The sequence below is a fragment of the Martes martes genome (genome assembly GCF_963455335.1).
Source record: "Martes martes genome assembly, chromosome: 3".
In the NCBI taxonomy this organism is placed as follows: Eukaryota; Metazoa; Chordata; class Mammalia; order Carnivora; family Mustelidae; genus Martes; species Martes martes.
Window position 1 is genome coordinate 167,428,750 of NC_137890.1, and position 20,414 is coordinate 167,449,163.

The 20,414-nt window shown below is 57.9% G+C and overlaps 3 protein-coding genes across 7 annotated transcripts; 2 read left to right on the forward strand and 1 right to left on the reverse strand.

Annotated features, from left to right (window-relative positions):
- Positions 1-180: 180 nt before the first annotated feature.
- Positions 181-9,547, forward strand: ATG9A (autophagy related 9A). 4 transcript variants are annotated; one of them, XM_080799130.1, is made up of 17 exons: positions 211-343; positions 621-688; positions 1,319-1,376; positions 1,773-1,904; positions 2,026-2,069; positions 2,599-2,663; positions 3,676-3,837; positions 4,017-4,158; positions 4,397-5,145; positions 5,246-5,399; positions 5,506-5,685; positions 6,018-6,266; positions 6,479-6,657; positions 6,766-6,883; positions 7,623-7,845; positions 8,040-8,185; positions 8,479-9,547. In XM_080799130.1, exons 4-17 carry the CDS (start codon positions 1,802-1,804, stop codon positions 8,482-8,484), a joined length of 2,520 nt encoding a protein of 839 aa, XP_080655256.1. In that variant the 5' UTR covers positions 211-343; positions 621-688; positions 1,319-1,376; positions 1,773-1,801; the 3' UTR covers positions 8,485-9,547. The 4 variants fall into 4 exon arrangements, with proteins under 4 accessions (XP_080655255.1, XP_080655256.1, XP_080655257.1 ...); XM_080799131.1 differs by having other exon boundaries at positions 621-681; XM_080799129.1 differs by lacking the exon at positions 621-688 and having other exon boundaries at positions 181-343.
- Positions 9,548-9,934: 387 nt separating this feature from the next.
- On the forward strand, positions 9,935-17,410 carry ABCB6 (ATP binding cassette subfamily B member 6 (LAN blood group)). The gene is made up of 19 exons (XM_080798383.1): positions 9,935-10,817; positions 11,131-11,268; positions 11,518-11,704; positions 11,902-12,003; positions 12,171-12,354; positions 12,962-13,083; positions 13,576-13,685; positions 14,027-14,092; positions 14,269-14,394; positions 14,531-14,607; positions 14,696-14,759; positions 14,872-14,957; positions 15,153-15,210; positions 15,426-15,530; positions 15,920-16,094; positions 16,241-16,353; positions 16,594-16,688; positions 16,763-16,831; positions 17,015-17,410. The coding sequence occupies exons 1-19, from the start codon at positions 10,269-10,271 to the stop codon at positions 17,115-17,117; spliced, it is 2,529 nt and encodes an 842-aa protein (XP_080654509.1). The 5' UTR covers positions 9,935-10,268; the 3' UTR covers positions 17,118-17,410.
- A 6-nt stretch (positions 17,411-17,416) lies between these two features.
- On the reverse strand, positions 17,417-20,351 carry ZFAND2B (zinc finger AN1-type containing 2B). 2 transcript variants are annotated; one of them, XM_080798385.1, is made up of 9 exons: positions 20,102-20,351; positions 19,727-19,821; positions 19,355-19,486; positions 19,072-19,223; positions 18,719-18,814; positions 18,579-18,639; positions 18,421-18,488; positions 18,024-18,096; positions 17,417-17,712 (listed from the first exon to the last, which is right to left on the reverse strand). In XM_080798385.1, exons 1-9 carry the CDS (start codon positions 20,154-20,156, stop codon positions 17,674-17,676), a joined length of 771 nt encoding a protein of 256 aa, XP_080654511.1. In that variant the 5' UTR covers positions 20,157-20,351; the 3' UTR covers positions 17,417-17,673. The 2 variants fall into 2 exon arrangements, with proteins under 2 accessions (XP_080654511.1, XP_080654510.1); XM_080798384.1 differs by having other exon boundaries at positions 17,417-17,816.
- Positions 20,352-20,414: the final 63 nt, after the last annotated feature.

A 20,414-nucleotide genomic window follows, 5' to 3' on the forward strand; every position in this document is an offset into this window, starting at 1 on the left:
GAAGGGGACAAACGGCGTCGCCCGTGCCTCAGCCCCGCCCCACATGGCGCGCACTATTGGTCCTCTGACGGTCCAAAACCCACCTCGAACCTTTAGTCCCGCCCCCGAAGCCAAGAATTGGCCGTTGTGTCTCCACCCCCCATGCTCATTGGCCAGGCTGACTGCGGGTGACAGTGAGTGGCAGGCGCCGGGCCTAGGGCTCCGGGTCCGGACGAACCCAGCGGAGCCGACCGAGACCCTGGAGTCGCTCGGGTCACGGTTCCTGAGGTGAAACGCGAGATCGGTTACTGAACTCCCAAGGCCCGGGCCGGACCTGACGGGGGGGTTGCCCGCGGAGCCCTAAGTGAGCTCACGGCGAGTAACGGGGGGAAGGGGCGCCGCGGGAGGGGCGAAGGCGCGCAGCCGGAATGTTTTGATGGCGGGGGCGCGCGGGCGGGGGCGCGCGCGGGTGGCGGGGCCGCGCGCGAGGCTGTCCGCTGTTGGGAGCCGAGCCCTTGGCCTGGTGCCGGGCGACCCTGGGGCGCTCTGGGCTCGGGTCCTGGCCGCTGGGTGTGGGGAGGCAACCCAGCCCACCTGGGCGATCCGCTCTCGGACTGGCTCGATTCTTCCACCATCCGCAGGAACCCCTGAGCCCAGGCCCGGCCAGCCAGGGCTCCATGAGCCTGGGTCCACACTGACCCGGTGAGTGGTGAGTTCCCCGAGGGCTTGGTCAGCTCCTTTGGACCCAGGGCTCTCACTAATCCAGGGAGTCCCACTGGGGTCCGGCTGGGTCGTGTTCCACGGCCCGAGGGTCTGCACCGACTGGGTGAGTGCCGTCTAGACATGCCTGGCTCCTGGGACCTAGGGACCCCGCAGTTCACCCAGGATCTGGGTCTCCACTGACCCAGTCAGGATTTCCGATCCAGCTATGCCTGCCTTTGGTGCTAGGAAAGCAGGAGAAGACGTTGACCAGAAAGGTCCTTTTCAGGAAAGACTCTTTTCTTGGGTTTTGGATTTGGGGCTTTGAGGACCCTGAGAGGCCTAATTTCAGAGGCTGAGGTGGGGCGATGGAAGAACAGTCCAGAGGAGCTGCCTGACCTCGGGCCTGTACTGACTCAGTCTTGACAGGCTCAACAAGCCACTTCTTGGGATCCTAGGGTTGGATGAGTGGCCGTGTATAGTAAACCAGAGGAAGGACACCTCGCCAGTTGCCTCTTTTCTAACGCAGCTCCTTGCCCCATGCTTGGCCTCCTCTCAGTGGAGGCTGGGTTGGTAGGAGGGCTGGGTTTCTTTCTCTCCCCACTCCCCTCTCTCTGGGGCCTGACACCTTCTCCTCCAGAAGCTGCGGAGCCCGGGCATCAAGGGCTGGAGTGGAGCAGACGCTGTCCATGGAGCTGGTAGGGCCATGTGCTTATCTCAAACCTTTGTTTACAAAGTGCTTCCGGACTGCTAGTCTCTTGGGAGACCTGGGTTTCTCCAGGAGGGAGAGGGAAGTCCCCTTATCTCCACTGCATAGAAGATGAAACAGCCCTCCCCGCCCCTCCCAAAGCAGCGGAGTCTTGCTTTAGTCCAGCCAGACCTCAATAGACACTCAGGAAAGGCTCTGCGAAGGACTGAGCTCCCGCACCCTGAGCTTACTGCTCTCCTTTGGTAACTACTCCTCTGCCTTTGAGCCGAGAAGACTGGGAGTAGAGACCAAGCCCAGAGATTCTTTCTCACTCTTTCTGGTCTACTAGGCAGGACAGCAGACAAGCAGCCCCAGGGTATGAACCAGATCTCTTCATTACTGGCAGGTGGACAGAGTGGACAGGGGGCGGTGGTGATGGCGCAGTTCGACACTGAATACCAGCGCCTTGAGGCCTCCTACAGTGATTCACCCCCTGGGGAGGAGGACCTACTGGTGCACGTCCCTGAGGGGAGTAAATGTGAGTTCTCTGACCCGACAGCGGAGGCGGGGCCTGGGGAGAGAGCGGGTGGAGGAGCGCTGAGGGAGCAAGGGGCTCTGGTTCCTTCGGGGCTCTGACATCTCTGCTCCTGTACCCACAGCACCCTGGCACCACATCGAAAACCTTGACCTCTTCTTCTCTCGAATATCCTTTGTGTCTCGGCGTTGGAGCTCTGGGACCCTTAGCCCTTCCCTAAGCCAGGGCCTGGATGGGAAGTTGGGGTGGGTTTGATTCTAATCCCCGGAAGGGAGATGGAACTTTTAAGGTTGAAAGAGGCTGGGGAAATAATGATCGTTATGGATAATGATAACCCTGCGTTTCCCAAGAGCTACATGCCTTTCACTTGGTGGTGTCAGTTCATAAGGACCTTCTCTAAAGGAGATCTTTCTTTTTGATGGGACGCTAATAACTATAATAATTAATATCTTTTGACTTACTCTGTGTCAGCTCTGTGTTAAATACTTTACGCCCATTATTTGATACCTAATAATCCTATGAGACGGGTGCTATTATTTCCAAAGTACCATTGCAGACAAAGGTTGAGAGAGATTAAGTAACTTTGGCCAAAAGCTAGAAAGTCACAGAGCTGGGAGTTAAGTTCAGGCACATGAGCCCCAAAGTCTGTGCTCCTAATTGCTGTCTCTATCAGACACATTTTTCTTGACAATTATACGTTTATAATTTACACCAGAAGAATGGCTTCACTTGCATGCTCATCGGGGAGATCTTTGAGCTCATGTAAGTCTAAGAAGGGATGGTGATGTGGGAAAGGACTGCATCTCAGTCTTTCCTTTCCTTTAGCTCAGCCCTGGCACCTGCAGGTGCGGCTCAGTTTCTGGCTTGAAACCCTACAGACTAATTTTAGAGTTCAGGGATTAGGTGTGGCACCAAAATTTATAGTCTCATTTTTTCTTTTTTTTTTTTAAATCTTCCAAATCCTCTCTCCTCTTTGAGGAGAACTCAAGACTTGATTATTTCATCAGAGCCCAGATGGAATGGGCGTGGTTCGGTCAGGAGGTCTCAGAGATGTCGGCCGCTTAAGAAAAGTGTGTGTTTGGGGCACCTGGGTGGCTCAGTGGGTTAAGCCTCTGCCTTGGGCTCAGGTCATGATCTCAGGGTCCTGGGATTGAGCCCCACATCGGACTCTCTGCTCAGTGGGGAGCCTGCTTCCCCCTCTCTCTCTGCCTGCCTCTCTGCCTACTTGTGATCTCTCTCTCTGTCAAATAAATAAATAAAATCTTACAAAAAAAAAAAAAAGGAAAGAAAAATGTGTGTTCTGCCTTAGTTACACCTAGGAAGGCAGAGCAGAACGCTTTCTAAAAAGAAAAAGCCATATGGCCTTGCCAAAGAGGATGCGATTGGGAAACCCTCCTTCAATCAGCAAAGACTGTAAATCCCCTTAGGGCTTCTAAATACTATCTCAAAAGGAAATCAAGGATTGGGTAGCAGAGACCACAATCACAAGATCTTTGCGTGAGTCTAGTAAGTGGTGGCAGAGATTACTAAGCGGGGAGGAAAGCAGGTTAATTGTGTGACGCCCAAGGCTAAGAGGAAAAAGCAGGAGCTGGTTCGGACCTAAGACAGTCCCAGGGGCTGAGCAGCAGAGAGAGCCCACTGGGAGTTCTCCAGCCCCTGCTGGTCCCCAAAGGCTGCTCTCTAATCTTGTTCTGCTGCTTCCAGACTCTTACCTTTTCCCACACTATTTCACTGGTGCTTCTCTGACTCTTGGACCCTCGTCCCAATTCCCCAGGCAGTTCCTCTTTGTGGTTGCCTTCACCACCTTCCTGGTCAGCTGTGTGGACTACGACATCCTCTTTGCCAACAAGATGGTGAACCATAGTCTTCACCCGACCGAGCCCGTCAAGGTCACTCTGCCAGATGCCTTTTTGCCCGCCCAGGTCTGTAGTGCCAGGTAAGGGCCTCAGAGGACCCCAGAGCCAGAGTTCCACCAACAGGTGGGGAATGGAGCGGAGTGGGAGGTACATCTCTCAAACACAGACTCGGCCTCAGTCTCGCCAGCCTTCGGGATGGCATCCTGTCTGCCAAGACTCCTTAGGGGCCACTCCTCGTCCCCTTCCTTTCCCCCAACAGGATTCAGGAAAATGGCTCCCTAATCACCATCCTGGTCATCGCGGGTGTGTTCTGGATCCATCGGCTTATCAAGTTTATCTACAACATTTGCTGCTACTGGGAGATCCACTCCTTCTACCTACATGCTCTGCGTATCCCCATGGTGAGACTGGGAAGTAGGGCTGTTAGCGCCACAGCCCAAGGTGCCCTCAGTGGCTGGGGCCAGGTGGGGCGGATCGCTGGGCCTTGGGCATCCCCCTCGCGGCCTGGTGTGTCCAGGAGCCTCCGCTTAAAGGCTCCCCCCAGCTCCACATGGGGTCTCACAGCTACTGCGGGGCGAGGAGGAGGAGTCCTGGACCACAAGCCCACCTTCCCTGGCGGCCCTCTCTCCCGCCCTGCAGTCCGCCCTCCCCTACTGCACGTGGCAGGAAGTACAGGCGCGCATCGTGCAGACCCAGAAGGAGCACCAGATCTGCATCCACAAGCGCGAGCTGACCGAGCTGGACATCTACCACCGCATCCTCCGTTTCCAGAACTACATGGTCGCCCTGGTGAACAAGTCCCTCTTGCCTCTGCGCTTCCGCCTGCCAGGCCTGGGGGAGGCTGTCTTCTTCACCCGTGGCCTCAAGTACAACTTTGAGCTGATCCTCTTCTGGGGCCCTGGCTCTCTGTTTCTCAATGAATGGAGCCTCAAGGCTGAGTACAAACGTGGGGGGCAGCGGCTGGAGTTGGCCCAGCGCCTCAGCAACCGCATCCTGTGGATTGGCATCGCCAACTTCCTGCTGTGTCCCCTCATCCTCATCTGGCAGATCCTATACGCCTTCTTCAGCTACGCTGAGGTGCTGAAGCGGGAGCCCGGGGCCCTCGGGGCGCGTTGCTGGTCCCTCTATGGCCGCTGCTACCTCCGCCACTTCAACGAGCTGGAGCATGAGCTGCAGTCCCGCCTCAGCCGAGGCTACAAGCCCGCCTCCAAGTACATGAACTGCTTCCTGTCCCCGCTGCTGACGCTGCTGGCCAAGAACGGCGCCTTCTTCGCTGGCTCCATCCTGGCCGTGCTCATTGCCCTCACCATCTACGACGAAGACGTGTTGGCCGTGGAGCACGTCCTCACCACCGTCACGCTCCTGGGGGTCACCGTGACCGTGTGCAGGTGCGGGCCAGGGCGGCAGGTGGGGCGTGGGGGGTGGGAGCAAGCCGACTAGTGGCCCCTGGGAGAGGCGGCCCTCTCACCGTGGCCCCGACTCCTGCAGGTCCTTTATCCCGGACCAGCACATGGTGTTCTGCCCTGAGCAGCTGCTCCGCGTGATCCTCGCACACATTCACTACATGCCTGACCACTGGCAGGGTAATGCCCACCGCTCGCAGACCCGGGACGAGTTTGCCCAGCTCTTCCAGTACAAGGCAGTGAGTGGAGTTGGGAGTTAGGGCCTGTTAGAGACCGGCTGATAGCTCGCTGGTGAGGGCTGGGATCCCGCCAGCTTTCTTGTGACCGCAGTCCCCTCCCTTTCAGGTGTTCATCTTGGAGGAACTGCTGAGCCCCATCGTCACGCCCCTCATCCTTATCTTCTGCTTGCGCCCACGGGCCCTGGAGATCATAGACTTCTTCCGCAATTTCACCGTGGAGGTTGTCGGTGTTGGGGATACCTGCTCCTTTGCTCAGATGGATGTTCGCCAGCACGGGCATCCCCAGGTACTGGGAAAGGATGGGCGCAGGTGGCCAGAGGCAATGCTGGGGCACACCATGTCCTTGGGCAGACTGCAAAAAAGACACCGCTCTGAGCCAGCGCATCTCGAAAAGGTGGCCCCGTCTCTGGGCAGCCGGGCACCAGGGTACACACCGTTTGGGGAACTAGAAGCTTGGGCTGGATTTTAGCCTTCAGCTGGCACCTCTGGCCAAGTTTGCTTGAGAAAGTCACAAACCAAGCAACTCGGCCAGCAGGCGGCTGCTCCTGGGGCAGGGGCCTGCCCCAGGGCCCTGGACGGGATGTGGCAGTCCTGCTCATAGTAGCCTCCCCTATACAGTGGCTTTCCGGTGGGCAGACAGAGGCCTCGGTGTACCAGCAAGCTGAGGACGGGAAGACAGAGCTGTCACTCATGCACTTCGCTATCACCAACCCCGGCTGGCAGCCGCCACGTGAGAGCACCGCCTTCCTCGGCTTCCTCAAGGAGCAGGTTCAGCGGGACGGAGCAGCTGCCAGCCTCGCCCAAGGGGGTCTGCTTCCTGAAAATGCTCTCTTTACGTCCATCCAGTCATTACAATCTGAGTCTGAGGTGTGTCCCTGGGGACTGGGAGGTGACGGTAGTCAGAAGGGACTCCCAGTGCTGGGAGTTGAGGACCAGACCTGGGACGGAAGGGCTTACCCATTCAGTCGGTTTCCTTCTGTCTGTTCAGTCTGTGCCCTGGGGTTCTGACGTCCAGAATATGAGGGACCCCGCGGCCTCCCTCCTGCCCTGGGAACCCTACCCACCACTTTCTTTCACAGCCACTGAGCCTTATTGCAAATGTGGTAGCCGGCTCATCCTGCCGGGGCCCCCCACTGCCCAGAGACCTGCAGGGCTCCAGGCACAGGGCCGAAGTCGCCTCTGCCCTGCGCTCCTTTTCCCCTCTGCACCCCGGTCAGGTGCCCACAGGGCGAGCTCCCAGCACCATGACAGGCTCTGGGTGAGTAGAGGTGGGCTGCTGTGGGAGGGCATGGCAGTAGTCCCCCAGGAGCTTCTGCGGGGCTCAGAAATGTTGATGGCCACTGTCTGTGTGTGCCGGCCGGGACAGGCTGGACGCCAGGACAGCCAGCTCCGGGAGCAGTGTGTGGGAAGGACAGCTGCAGAGCCTGGTGCTGTCAGAGTACGCATCCACGGAGATGAGCCTGCACGCCCTCTACATGCACCAGGTGAGCCAGCGGGAAGGGGCAGAGCCCTGGAATCGAGGGGGCCGCCGACAGACAGAGGGGTTTAGGCGTGGAAAAGCAAGACGTGGGTTTGGAACCCTTCTCTGCCGTTCCCCTTCTCTGATCTGCATTCCCACATAGACGAGCTTATTGTCATCCGGGGCCATTATACATTTGTTGTTTCCCTTGCCAAGAGTCCACTTCCCTGAGCTAGGCGGATGGCTCCCTCCTTTATTGACGTGTCTGTTCTTACCTCTTCCGTGAGACTATCTGTGGCCATTCTGACCAAAAGAGTCTCCCTTGGCCACCCTCCTGAATCTTCCTGCCTTATTTTTTTCCGTAGCATTTATCTGACATATTTGCATCTATTTCCTTTTTTTATTTTATTGTCTATAACTCCCTGCCTCCACCCCCCAGCATATAAAGCCATACAGAGGCTGGGACTTTTGTCTGTTTTGTTCACTGCTGTCTTCCCACATCTTGAAAGGGCGCCTGGCACTTTCTTACACATGCAGCCAATTCGTAATGGACTCAAATGACTAGGTTCCAGGGATCTGTGGAGAATTTAACCTGTAAGATGTCATATGTGTGGTACACATCGTTAACGTAGTTACTCTGGGTCGTTGATTCTCGGTGAGGTGGTGAAAATGGGAACTGGGGGATAGCAAGGTGGGGGGCAGCTGTTTCAGATATCCTATTCCCAACTAATGAGCCCCCCCAACCCCCCACCCCCACTTCTCAGCTCCACAAGCAGCAGGCCCAGGCCGAACCTGAGCGGCACGTGTGGCACCGCCGGGAGAGCGATGAGAGTGGGGAGAGCGCCCCTGAAGAGGGGGGAGAGGGTTCCCGGGCCTCCCAACCTATCCCCCGTTCGGCCAGCTATCCCTGTGCTGCAGCCCGGCCTGGAGCACCTGAGACCACCGCCCTGCAGGGGGGCTTCCAGAGGCGCTACGGGGGCATCACAGGTATCAGCGAAAGTCCGGGAGGGTAGAGAGCCTTCAGGGAAAGGTGGCTTTTTGGGGGGCCTCTTGGGGAGGAAGGAGGTCAGAGCGATCAGGCCCAAAGAGACTGAGCTTCACCCTACCCCAAACAGCCCCAGAATCTTTCTCCACATTTTTGTCTGTGCTCATTCTAAGAGTATGTTTACTTGTATCTCTAGATCCTGGCACAGTACCCCGAGCTCCCTCTCACTTCTCACGGTTGCCCCTCGGAGGGTGGGCCGAAGACGGGCAGGCAGCCTCCAGGCACCCAGAGCCGGTGCCCGAGGAGGGCTCAGAGGATGAGCTTCCCCCTCAGGTGCACAAGGTAAGGGCTCCAGGACCGGACAACGACTACTACTGGAACTAGTAACTTCCAGGCCAAGATCAAAGCCTCCTGTGAAGGAAGGCAGACCTCTCCTACAGAGATACTGTTGGTCCCTCTCCAAAATACACTCCCCTTTCTTGCCTCACCTTCTCTGGAATCTGAGGCTTGGTTTTCCCTACGCTTTCCTCCCCAGGAATCAAGCTTTCATTTTCCTTTATCTCTGATAAAAACTGTTTTTCTGGTAAGCCCATAGCTGAAGATTATCTCCACTGCTAATGCTTTTCTCTCCACAGGTATAGACGAGGATGAGGAGGGTCCCTATGTCCCAGGATGGTGGCTGCTGATGCCCCGCCATCCCATCCGCCCGCCATGGAGGGCTCCTCTGAGTGTTGCCTGGCTCCACGTGTGTGGTGTTTGTGTGTCTGTGCCTGGCCAAGGGAGATGCCAACGGTGGGCTTTCCACAGCCCCAGGAGAGAAATGGGGGGCCTAGGAACCAAGGCGCACAGGACTCTAGCCTCATCCCCAGGACCCACCTTGGCTCAGAGTGTGGTGCTAGAAACTGGTCCCCAGCCCAGCCCCAGTACTGCCACCTTTGCACCCACCCCTGCAAGTCTCCAGAGGACTGCCCACCACAGAAGCTGCCAAGCAGGGAGAACCTGTGCCAACTGTGGAGTGGGGAGGTTGGGCCCCAGCCCTCAACCTCTGCAGCCTCCCTCCCCGACCCCAAACAGAAGAGCAGCTCGGGCTGTGGCGCTTACCTCACCCCCAGTTCTCTCCCAGTGCTGCAGCCTGCTCGCCTCTCTCCCGCCTCCTGCACAGGACTGGCATGTGTGCCTCTCACTCCCGTTCTGTTTGCTTTGCTCCCATTCTGTTCAGCTTTTGCTTTGCATTGGTGCAGAGGCCCTGGCTCCCAGCTCCTCTCATGCTATCTTTTGACACTAAGAAGGAAGGTTTCTAAACTGGCAGGAGCAGGATGGAAATTCTTTGCTGCCCTCTCCCAACTTTTAGGATGGGCCCCTGGGAGACAGGCCATCCTGGCTCTCATTGCTGCTTACCATACCCCTTACTGCCTGCACATAGGACGGACTGGGCTGGTTGTGCCCTCGGCTGTCTACCTCCCAGCAGGAGAGCTCTGGCCTGCCTCCCGCTGTTCCCGGAGCAGGGACAGGCGCGACAGGAGGCTTTCGCCCTAGGCTTGGAGCTGCCGCATTGCATGCTGGGATCCAGCTCCTACTTTCCTCTCTACCCCTCGCCCAGGTGTAGTCCGCTGCGGGTGTGGTGAACTGTGCCGCCCGAGCTCACAGCGGAAGGCGTAGGAACTGTGTACAGCTTGATAACCCTTAATAAAAAAGGGACTTTGACCAGGTCGCGGCTTGGTGTCTTGCACCGCTAGTTGTCTCTTCCTGCTAGGATTCTGGGAACAAGCGGAGTGGGATGTGTGTGATTTTTCCTGATGGCTGGGGACCCGGTCGGGCCCTGTAGGAAAGTGGGGCTGTGCCGTCACTCGGATATACCAAGCTAACTAGCAGAAGGGTCATTCCCCAGCAGTGCTTCCGTGGAGGTCAAAGTCTCTGGCTGGACGTGCGGTCAGATTTCGCGCCCTTAGCACGTGACCAAACAGACTCCGCCTCCGTATCTTGCCTCTCCCGCGTGCACCCTCTCCGTCCCGCCCCTTCAGGGAGGTTGACCAATGGGGGCCCTACGTGGGACCTGGGGCCGCCCTAGTGGGCCGGGCGGCTGCGCGAGGGGGCTGCGCGAGGGAGCTGCTCGCGGCAGACGCCTAGCATTCCTCCCGGCCGGGACTTGGGAAGAGGTTCCCGGGCTACGAGCGAGGGGCGGACTGACGGGCGAAGACGGCGTGCGTGCCCTGCGTGAGTGCGTGGCGGCGGCGCGTGCGCGAAGAGTGGGTAGTGTGGCGGGACCCACGTGTGTCTCTGCCCGAGACCCCCGCGGCTTGGCGCCCCTCGCCTCCATGACCCGAAACACCCCAGCGTCCGCGCCCCGCCCCGAGCAGCTGGTCCCGTTTGCCCTTCCTGCAGTCCCCGCAGTCCCCACAGCCTCGGCCGGCGGCCACGCATCGCCATGGTGATCGTGGGCAACTACTGCGAGGCCGAGGGGCCTTTGGGGCCGGCCTGGGTGCAGGGTGGCCTGAGTCCCTGCTTCTTCTTCACTCTTACGCCTTCGACACTGATGGCCCTGGGGGCTCTGGCCTTGGTGCTAGCCCTGCCTTGCAAGCGCCGAGAGCGGCCTGCTGGCGCCCGCGAGGTGTCCTGGAGCGCCGGGCCTCTTGTCGCTCCCTACGTACTGCAGCTGCTTCTGGCCACACTTCAGGTGGCCCTGCCCCTAGCCAGCCTGGCTGGCCGGGTGGGCACTGCTGGGGGCGCCCCGCTGCCAGGCTACCTACTGCTGGCTTCCATACTGGGGACTCTGGCCAGCGCCTGTGGTCTGGGGCTGCTCGTGGTGGAACGTAACCAGGCCTGGCAGAAGCTGGCTATGGGCATCTGGATCGAGTTCAGGCACAGCTCAGGTCTCCTGCTCCTCTGGACTGTGGCATTTACAGCTGAGAACTTGGCCCTTGTGTCTTGGAACAGCCCACTGTGGTGGTGGGCACGGGCAGACTTGGGCCAGCAGGTAAGGGACCTCTTGGGGAAAGGAGAATCATGAGTGGCAAGGGCTGGGAAGAAGGATGGTATGCCTGGGCACAGTGTTCCACACTTTGGGATGCACCTAAGAAAGGGAAGAAGGGGGAGGCCTCCTGGCCTGGCTGCTGATAGCCAGCTGGTGGGGTGTGTCTGTGCTGAGTCACTCTAGATGTTTTTAAAGCTTCCCTGATGCTGGGCCCCTGACTTGGGTATGTGTCCTGGTCCAGTACCCAGCCCTGTTATAAGTGGTAAAATGGCATTTTTGGCCTTCTTTGATGCTCTCCGGATACGTTTTATTCTAGGTTCAGTTTGGCCTGTGGGTGCTGCGGTATGTGGTCTCTGGAGGGCTTTTTATCCTGGGACTCTGGGCCCCTGGACTTCGTCCCCAGTCCTATGCCTTGAAAATTAACGAAGACGATCAAGATGTAGAGAGGAGCGAGGTACACATGAATTTCTGAATCTTAGGGTCTGTCTTACTTTCATTGCCTGTCCTCATTTTTTCCCACCATGATATTTCTTTCCCAAATCTTAGTTTGTGCCCTGTGAGCCTTTCTGACCTCATTGGGGATCACCTGTGGGTCTGAGATAGCTGGGAACTGTAATCCCATACTTTTTCCCCTGAGAGATTTGCCTAGGGCACTTCTTTTTGATTTCTGAGCTCCCCGCCCCTATGTGTTTCACCATCCTAGGTTCAGTCAACAGAGGCACCACCACGATCTACATGGCAAGACCTGGGCAGGAAGCTCCGCCTACTGAGTGGCTACCTGTGGCCTCAAGGGAGCCCAGTTCTGCAGTTCATTGTGCTCATCTGCCTGGGGCTCATGGGCTTGGAACGGGGACTGAACGTGTTGGTCCCCATCTTCTATAGGGACATAGGTGAGGGGACGAAGAAGTGCCAGCTCAGTTCTCTGGTCCTTCATGGGCCACGTGTGGGGTGCAGGCCCTAACCTACGGAGGTGGGGCAGTGTTAGGAGTGGGAGGATGAGAAAGGGGCTGTGGGTGGTGCCTGGAGCAGTTTCTCCTGAACAGAGCCCTCAGGGCTGGAAGTGGGCTCTGACTTACTCTCTCTGTAGTGAACTTGCTGACTGAGAAGGCCCCTTGGAGCTCCCTGGCCTGGACCGTTACCATCTATGTCATCCTCAAGTTCCTCCAGGGGGGTGGCACAGGCAGTACAGGTATGAGGGACCCTGCGGTCATCCTGGTTGGCACTGGCCTCTCCCCCTCTTCCTCCCCTAAGAACCCCTCCCCTGGCCCTTTGGTGGTCTCGGACCTTTCATTTGGGTACTGGGCTGATGGCGTTTGGCCCCCCAGCTCTACCAAGGCCTCCCCTGGCTCCCCCTAGGCTTCGTGAGCAACCTGCGCACGTTCCTGTGGATTCGGGTGCAGCAGTTCACGTCACGGCAGGTGGAGCTGCGCCTCTTCTCCCACCTGCACGAGCTGTCCCTGCGCTGGCACCTGGGGCGCCGCACTGGGGAGGTGCTGCGGATTGTGGACCGGGGCACGTCCAGTGTCACAGGGCTACTCAGGTGCCAGGCCGGCGGAAATGGAGTGAGGGGCGGCGGGGCTGGAGGAGCAGGCATGAGGGGGCTGGCTGGAGAAAGCACCCAGCTTCAGCTGCCTCTCCGTCCTTCTTTTTTATCCTTTTTTTTTTTTTAACTTTAAGACAAACATAGGCATGCTAGCAAAGTAACACAACTAAATGGAACAAGTATCTTATAAATTCTGCTCGCTGTTCCAGAGGTTCTCATCCCATCTAGAATGTTGGGTTCTGCTTTTGATACGTTGACATACGTATATGCACAGCCTCATGGCCCTAACAGGGTGCCGGGGAGGGTTTTCCCAAAATGCATGGGATCAGGACATAGGTGTCGTTCTCAGAATTGCCTTATCAACAAAACAGCAGGATATCTATTCCTGCCCTGCATGAAGAGCCTCCTCATTCATAACTGACCCAGCGCATCCTGTCCTTGGGGCCTGCTACCTGTTTGTTTAGCTGTCCACCCGCTGAGGGGCAATTCAGTTTGCTTCTACTCTGCCGTCGCTGAGAAACAAAACCACATGGAAACTCCCGGGGGCAGAGCTGCTGGCTCCCAGCCCCTAAACCTTCCTTTGTCGCCTGACTTGCCTCCTTAGCTACTTGGTGTTCAACATCCTCCCCACACTGGCTGACATCACCATCGGCATCATCTACTTCAGCATGTTCTTCAACGCCTGGTTTGGTCTCATTGTGTTCCTCTGCATGAGTCTTTACCTCAGTGAGTGCTGCCTGGGGGAAATGTCTCCCTGAAATGCTCCGGGGACTTCCTTGGGTGTGAGCCCTGCCCCTACTCAGCTGGCCCAGCGAGGGGAGGCTGTAGACGAGGGGACTCAATCAACTCCGGCTGCTCCCTAGCACGATGGACTGGCTTCCTTGGCCAGGCGAGTCATAGCTCGTCCTGGACAGAGGGCTGGGGAAGGGCATCCTGGTCACCTTGTGAGTTCACGTCACGGAGAAACCTCATCCGTGTAACCAGATGCAGCTGGCCCCCGACAGCATTTTCACACACAAGGCCTTGTGCGGGTTGCATGGGTGTCTTGGGCATAGCCCCTTCCCTTGGGGAGCTAGGGCTTTCTCTCTTTGGTACCTGGGTCCCTGGTCACCGTTCGCGTGTATGTGGCAGGTGGCAGACATCCCCCTGTGGTCTCTGTTGTCGGGAGTGACACCTCGCTCTCTTCTTCCCCTTTCTCCCCCTCTTGTCACTCTACAGTTGTGACCATCGTGGTCACCGAGTGGAGAACGAAGTTTCGACGTGCCATGAACACACAAGAGAATGCTACCCGGGCTCGAGCTGTGGATTCTTTGCTAAACTTTGAGACGGTAATGAAGGCCTTGGTGCTATTAGTGTGAGGCACAGAGGTGTGGGCCAGTGGGGCTGCCAGGGGACCTGGGGTGGGGGGGTGCAGTGGGGAGGGAGTGATGTTTCAAATGAGGACAGATTGACTCTCGGCTGGCTCAGTCGGAAGAGCATGCGACTCAGTCTCGGGGTTGTGAGTTTGGCCTCCACGTTGGGTGTAGAGAATATTTAAATACAAGTAAAAGTTTAAAAAAATAAAATATAAAACGAGGAAGGAGGCAGTGGAATGTGCAAGAAAAGATCCAGGCTGCAGGCCGTGTTCAGGCAGCAGCTGTGTCTCACAAGGGCGGCTTGACTTCATCAGGTGAAGTATTACAACGCGGAGGGTTATGAAGTGGACCGCTATCGAGAGGCCATCCTCAAGTACCAGGTGAGGATGCCTGCTGGACACCTGCTGAGAGCAGCAGGGCCCAGCCACGAGGAATTGCCAGGGCCAAGCTTTGGGCTGAGAAAGTGAGGTCGAAGTTGCCTGGGCTCAGTTTGGATTTGGTGAGAGTGCATATGTGACGTTTCACCTCCCCCCGAACCCCCATGTCATCGCCCTAGGATCTGGAGTGGAAGTCAACAGCTTCACTGGTTCTACTGAATCAGACCCAGAACCTGGTGATCGGGCTCGGGCTCCTCGCTGGCTCCCTGCTTTGTGCATATTTTGTCAGCGAGCAGAAGCTACAGGTGAGGGCACTGTGCTGGGGACAGGGAAGAGAGGCCTGGGGCCTGTCTCTGGGCCCCCAGGTACCCGGGTGGGAAGCAGGCAGGGTGACAGCCCGTAGGCGTCCCGTGACCCCATCCTCCCCTTGGATCTCTGCAGGTCGGGGACTTCGTGCTGTTCGGCACCTACATCATCCAGCTGTACATGCCACTCAACTGGTTTGGCACCTACTACAGGTAACTGACCTCCGACCCTGCCCTGTCCGGGGCGCACGCTGATATCCCCCACTCCTTGGAGGGGCCCCAGCCGGTGCTGTTCTTGCAGGATGATACAGACGAACTTCATCGACATGGAGAACATGTTCGACCTGCTGAAAGAGAAGGCAGAAGTGAGTGAAACGCGGGGAGTGGGGCATGCGGGATGTGGGGGTCTGCGTGGTGGCCCCGTGTCTCAGGATACCAGACCTGTGGTGGCAGCACACACGGGTGGCTCTCTCCTAGGTGAAGGACCTGCCTGGAGCAGGGCCCCTGCGCTTCCAGAGGGGCCAGATTGAGTTTGAGAACGTTCATTTCAGCTACTCCAGTGGGTGAGCCAGCCCTCTGCCACCTCCCAGCCCCTGTCCCGTCGTCCGTTTACATGTGGCCAACCCAGCTTCTCACCCACCATTGCCTAGAAAGGGAGCCCGAGCCGGGGAGGGGCAGGGCCCAGGAGTAGCTCTGCCGGTGGAAGGGGTCACTGGAAGTGCCGCAGGCCTACTGACCATGCCCACCCTTCCTTGCAGGCGAGAGACCCTGCAGGACGTGTCCTTCACCGTCATGCCCGGACAGACACTGGCCCTGGTGAGAGAAGACCCGGGTATTGGCCCAGACTCCTTGAGTTTTCCTACTCCCGGTGCTTCTGGAAGTTTGTGATCCAGGCAGTGGAGTCCAAATCCTGTCACGCAGGCCATAGGATCGAACGTAGCAGCCTCTGTGGACACTGGCAGCTTCTTGGACAGAAAGCCTTAAGAGCCAGCGGGCCTGAAAATGTCTTCCTTCTGTTTCCACTGCACCAGGTGGGCCCGTCAGGAGCCGGGAAGAGCACGGTGTTGCGCCTGCTGTTTCGCTTCTATGACATCAGCTCCGGCTGCATCCGAATCGATGGGCAGGACATCTCCCAGGTAGGGCTCCCAGGGAGGAGACTGTGATTTAGGGGCCTGTGTGTGAAAGAAGGGCACTCTGGGGAGTGCTGGCCACTGTCCAGGGAGAGAGGATGTCACCCCTGCAAAAAGCTGCAGCTGGAGCCCTCGGCCTTCCTCGTGCTGTGTGACCTCCCCAAGTAAGGGAGTTCAGGCACACAGAGCGTCTTGTTTCTTCATAGACAGAGAAACAGACTCAGGGAGGTTGAGGGATTGGCCCACAGAGCTAGGATCTGGGGCGGTGGTGACAGGGTTCCTGTACCCCCTCCCATGTGCTTCCCCTCCTGCCACCCCAGCCCCCGCTACCTCCAGGCCAGAGGGCGGGTGTGGGGCAGTCTCACAACCTGGGGCATTTGGTCTCCTGGCTCCAGGTGACCCAGATCTCCCTCCGGTCTCACATTGGAGTCGTGCCCCAGGACACCGTCCTCTTCAACGACACCATCGCCAACAACATCCGCTATGGCTGCGTCACCGCTGGGGACGAGGAGGTGATGGCGGCTGCTCAGGCTGCCGGCATCCATGAGGCCATCCTGAATTTTCCTGAAGGTGAGCTCCCCTGCAGAGAGAGCCCCTCCCCTGCCTGATTCAGCCCTACTTCTCCTTCTGACCTCTGCTCCATCCCTTCCTGCTCATCTGGTCACAGAAACCAAATGTAGCCTGTGTGACTTGAGGGAGGTGGGCGATGTTCACAGGATACGAGACACAGGTGGGCGAGCGGGGACTCAAGCTGAGTGGGGGAGAGAAGCAGCGCGTTGCCATTGCTCGCACCATCCTCAAGGCTCCAGACATCATTCTGCTGGATGAGGTGAGGGCCCGAGGCTGCCCGCTCCCCTTCTTCCTCCCTTGCCTGGGCCCAGGCCGCTGCTATGGGGCAGTGTCCCATCGTGGATAGATAGCGTGAATCCCTGCTTCATAAAGACATCTTACAGTTCTCAAATGCAGAGAAGGTCCTTATTGATTCCCAAGACCTCAGGTAACAGCTTGTATCCTCCTTCTATGGGGATTTTGGGAGGCAGGGCCGGGTTTACCCAGATCCTCTCTGTAGGCAACATCCGCACTGGATACATCTAACGAGAGAGCCATCCAGGCTTCTCTGGCCAAAGTCTGCGCCAATCGCACCACCATCGTAGTGGCGCACAGGTACGGGACCTGGGTGGTGGGTGACGGGTGGCCACCTGTGTTGTGCACTGCCTAACTCAACTCTAATTCCTCAGGCTCTCAACTGTGGTCGATGCTGACCAGATCCTCGTCTTTAAGGATGGCTGCATTGTGGAGCGAGGACGGTAAGGAAGCCCGCACGATGAATAGGGCAGGGCCTCTGAACGGGGGCCTGAGGAAAAGATGAAATCCCAGGAGTGTTTCAGAGGGATCTCTCGGGCCGATCCCTCTCCTCTCTGTGGGCTGGAGGTGAGGACTTAGGGTCAAGCGTGTAGTAGGGACTTGCACTCTCCTCCTCCTCACCCCAGGCACGAGGCTCTGTTGTCCCGAGGCGGCATGTACGCAGACATGTGGCAGCTGCAGCAGCGGGGACAAGAAGAAGTTTCTGAGGACACCAGACCCCCAGAGTGAGGCCAGTGACTAAAGCTGCGGCCACGTCCCTCCCAAAGGAGAACTCAGAGGGGAAGAAGATGTATCCCTTCTCCCGGCACATTTCATCCCAGTGAAGGGGTATGGTGCTAGCCATAGCAGAGGAAAAGAACCTTTCAGAAAAGCACTTTTGGGGGGAAATAAATGTGTGGACCATGCTAGGATCCTTGTGACTCTGGGGTGGGGTACTCTGGGGAGCCTCTACCCTTAGGTCAGGGGAGCATTCTTGATGGGACTCCTCTGGTTTCAGTTGGACAAGAGAAAGAAACACACCACCTGGAGGTCTTAGTGACTGCCAAGATCCTTTATTCCTTCCAGGTCCCTCCTTGCCCCCTACACATGGGGGCAGCCTCAGTGTAAAGGGGATGACAAAATGCAGGGGGCTGTACGGGACCTGGCCAGCATTCACCAAGGGCCCACCCACCGGACATTTCTAGCTGCTCTCTCCTGGGCAGCTGGAGAGGCCAGCGGGGCCTTCTGCAGGCTTGGCTCCACACGCTGCTCCTCCTGACGCTCCCCGGAGGTGGCCTCCTCATCTTCACTCCTGGCTGCTCCCAGCTTCCTCTCCCTGTGTACCCTAGAGGTGTGGGGGCCAGAGTCCTCCTCAGCTGAGCCTCCCTCCCCAAGCCCAGGGCCCTAGCACAGGCTGCAGTTGGACGGCTTCAAGCTGCGGCTCTGGGCCTGGAGCAAGGAAAGGGGAAGGAAGGGAAGAAAGGGCATGGTGTCAAGGAAAGGAGGGCTGGTCCTCACTTCAGAGCCTAGTGTGGGCTGGAGTCACACCAAAAACGATGGGATAACCACCATTCCCAAACTCTCTACCACTTGAAGAAAGCCCCCCCTGCCACCTCCCCTCCCGGCCAGGCCCTGAGCTCTCCCCAGTCCTCATACCTGCTGCCGTCGATATTCTGCCTCGCTGGCCGACAAGGCCTGTGCTAAAGCTAAGTCTTCTTCCTCCTGAGAACTGGGAGGGAGCAACAGCGCAAGTTGGATGACAGTAATATCTAAAACGCGAGCATCTGATCTGCTAGCGTCCCTGTGCTGAGCGCTTCTGAGTATTCTCAGTCTTCACGTGACCCTACAAGGTAGGTAGCAGTTCTGTCCCATTTTAGAGAAAATCAAGAACCTTTATGGGTTCAAGAACTTGTCAAAGGTCATAGAGTTAAAAAGCAGAATTTTGAGCCCAAGTTCTTAATTATTACTCTATTTGGGGTTGGAGTGGTCCCACCACCGTCCCTCCAAACTGAGCCTTTGCCCACATCCCACCCTCTTTCACCAGAGGAGGCACCTTGGGGTCTGGGGTTTGGTCTCTGCCAAGGACAGTTCCAGGGCTCTTTGCAGAGCCTCATCCTCACTCTGCAAAAAAGGAGAAAGACAACCAGTTGCCCTGGACTTTATTCTCTGTGGGGGGGTTGCTTTAGTCCACTCAAGCTCCGCCCAACTCACCAAGCCATTCTGCAGGGCAATCACTGGAGGGGCTGTCTGGGACGGAGACTGGGTTGTCACTCTACGGCAGACATTCAAGAGGCTGAGGTCAGAGATGCAAAGGGAAAAAAGGGAGAGAAGAACCAGGCAGGTGTGCCTACCTGCTGGGAGAGGTAGATGAAGGCAATGTCCGACTTGGGCTGGGGACGGTGCTTGTAGAAGAAGCCAGACCTTGTGCTCTGGAGATGGCAGCAAGTCTGTAGGGAAGAGACACTCTTGGCATGCCTCCAAGAACAGCCAGCTTGCATGCTCCTCCCAGGCCTTAACCAGGAGGTCAGGAGGGAAGTTCCTCCAAACAGCCTGGAAAAATACGCATTTGAATAGGAAGCTAAAAGACTCCTCTAGCCTAAGGCAACAGGTTTGAAGCTCCCCAACTTGTAACGGTAGAGGCTGAGGCAGTTCCAAAAGGATGGGGTGATTCCTAAAGGCAAGTACTGGACCTGGTTGCAATTACCCTGCCCGGCTGGTGGGGTGACTGTCCCCAGAGCAATCATGGTCCAGTGGGTGACGGTGCTTGATGCAGAAATTTCGGCCACACCGCTCGCAGGTCAGTTTCATCATTTCTCGCTGCCGGCAGCCAGAGCGTTCGCACTTATTGGTGAAGATCTGAGGTGGAGAGGGAAGGTTTGTCTCTACTGAGACTCTGACCCCGTTCTCCAATGCCATCGTAAGAGCTGTTGCGGTTTGCAAGCATCCATGGTCCCAGCTGAGTCATGGCTAACCCCTCCAACGCTTACCTTACGTTTTTGCTGTGCTGGATCTGAGCGACAGTCTCGGTCGATGTGCTCCCCCACAGCGCGGTCAGGGGGCTCCCCTCTGGCCACAGGCACAGGCGCATTACAGAGTGGGCATACAGGTACCTGGATATCCTAGAGTTAAGGAGCAGGGGTCAGTCTGTGGCCCGCTCCCAGTCAAACCAAATCTCTGGTCCTGAAACAGCCTGCCCGAAAGAACCTGGATATACCCCCTATAAACACACAAGGAAACAATGTTTCCAGCACTGAGCCTCAGAAAAACAATAAAGGAGAGGAAATGGGAGACAGACGGACTCCGGAGATAATGCAAGCATCCTCCACCCGCCCCCTCACACCCTCAGACCGCCCCCTCACCTTTTGGTAAGCAGATCCACAGTGATGCTGGGCGTAGGCCACATGGTCTGCGCAGAAGATGCCGGAGCAGGCGTCGCACTTGAGCGGCAGAAAATCTGCAGGGAGCAGGTCGGATTGCAGGTCCAGCGGGACCTCCGTGTCGTTCCCACTCACTCAGCCTTCCACTCAGGGGAAAGAAAAACGCCTCCCGGTCTGCAACCAACTGCACCCGGTCCTAGGACACTCTCTCCTAAGCCACGCCCCCTTGGCCACCGCCCCCAACTTCGGTCCCCGCCCTCCTCCGGCACTGCCAGCCCCGGAGCCCACCCTTTGCCCCACCTGCAACTCCAAGCCCCTCTCGGCCCGGCCCCGCCCCTCGCGCGCTCCGCCCCTCACCCAAGCGCTGACAGCTCGGCTCGGAACAGTGAGCCCCGAGATCCGGAAACTCCATCGCCGGGCCGTCCGGGGCCTGCTGGCTGAAGTAGCGGCGCTGAGCGTGTGGAGGGGTCTCTCGCTCCGGGTCCGGACCACGATCCGGCGCTCCAGGGGGCTCCTGCCCCGCCCCTCCCTCTCCCCCTCCCTGCCGGGGTTACCGGAGCCTCAGCCCTTCCCGGCCAGCGACTCCCACTCCTCCCCCGGCGCGCGCGGGCGTGCTGACGTCATCGCGCAGGGCGGGCACGTCTCTGGGTGGCGGGAGGAGCCGCCCCTG

Excerpts from the sequence above, each read along its gene's own strand:
- ATG9A (XM_080799129.1), top strand. The coding sequence starts at position 1,802 with ATGGCGCAGTTCGACACTGAATACCAGCGCCTTGAGGCCTCCTACAGT. Across the intron at positions 3,838-4,016 it reads GCCCAGGTCTGTAGTGCCAG|GATTCAGGAAAATGGCTCCC; the intron begins GTAAGGGCCTCA and ends TTCCCCCAACAG. Across the intron at positions 6,267-6,478 it reads CATTACAATCTGAGTCTGAG|CCACTGAGCCTTATTGCAAA; the intron begins GTGTGTCCCTGG and ends TTTCTTTCACAG.
- ABCB6 (XM_080798383.1), top strand. The coding sequence starts at position 10,269 with ATGGTGATCGTGGGCAACTACTGCGAGGCCGAGGGGCCTTTGGGGCCG. Across the intron at positions 11,269-11,517 it reads AAGATGTAGAGAGGAGCGAG|GTTCAGTCAACAGAGGCACC; the intron begins GTACACATGAAT and ends TCACCATCCTAG. Across the intron at positions 14,958-15,152 it reads CATTTCAGCTACTCCAGTGG|GCGAGAGACCCTGCAGGACG; the intron begins GTGAGCCAGCCC and ends CCTTCCTTGCAG.
- ZFAND2B (XM_080798384.1), bottom strand. The coding sequence starts at position 20,156 with ATGGAGTTTCCGGATCTCGGGGCTCACTGTTCCGAGCCGAGCTGTCAG. Across the intron at positions 19,487-19,726 it reads GTGGATCTGCTTACCAAAAG|GATATCCAGGTACCTGTATG; the intron begins GTGAGGGGGCGG and ends CCTTAACTCTAG. Across the intron at positions 18,815-19,071 it reads CACCCCACCAGCCGGGCAGG|ACTTGCTGCCATCTCCAGAG; the intron begins GTAATTGCAACC and ends TCTTCCCTACAG.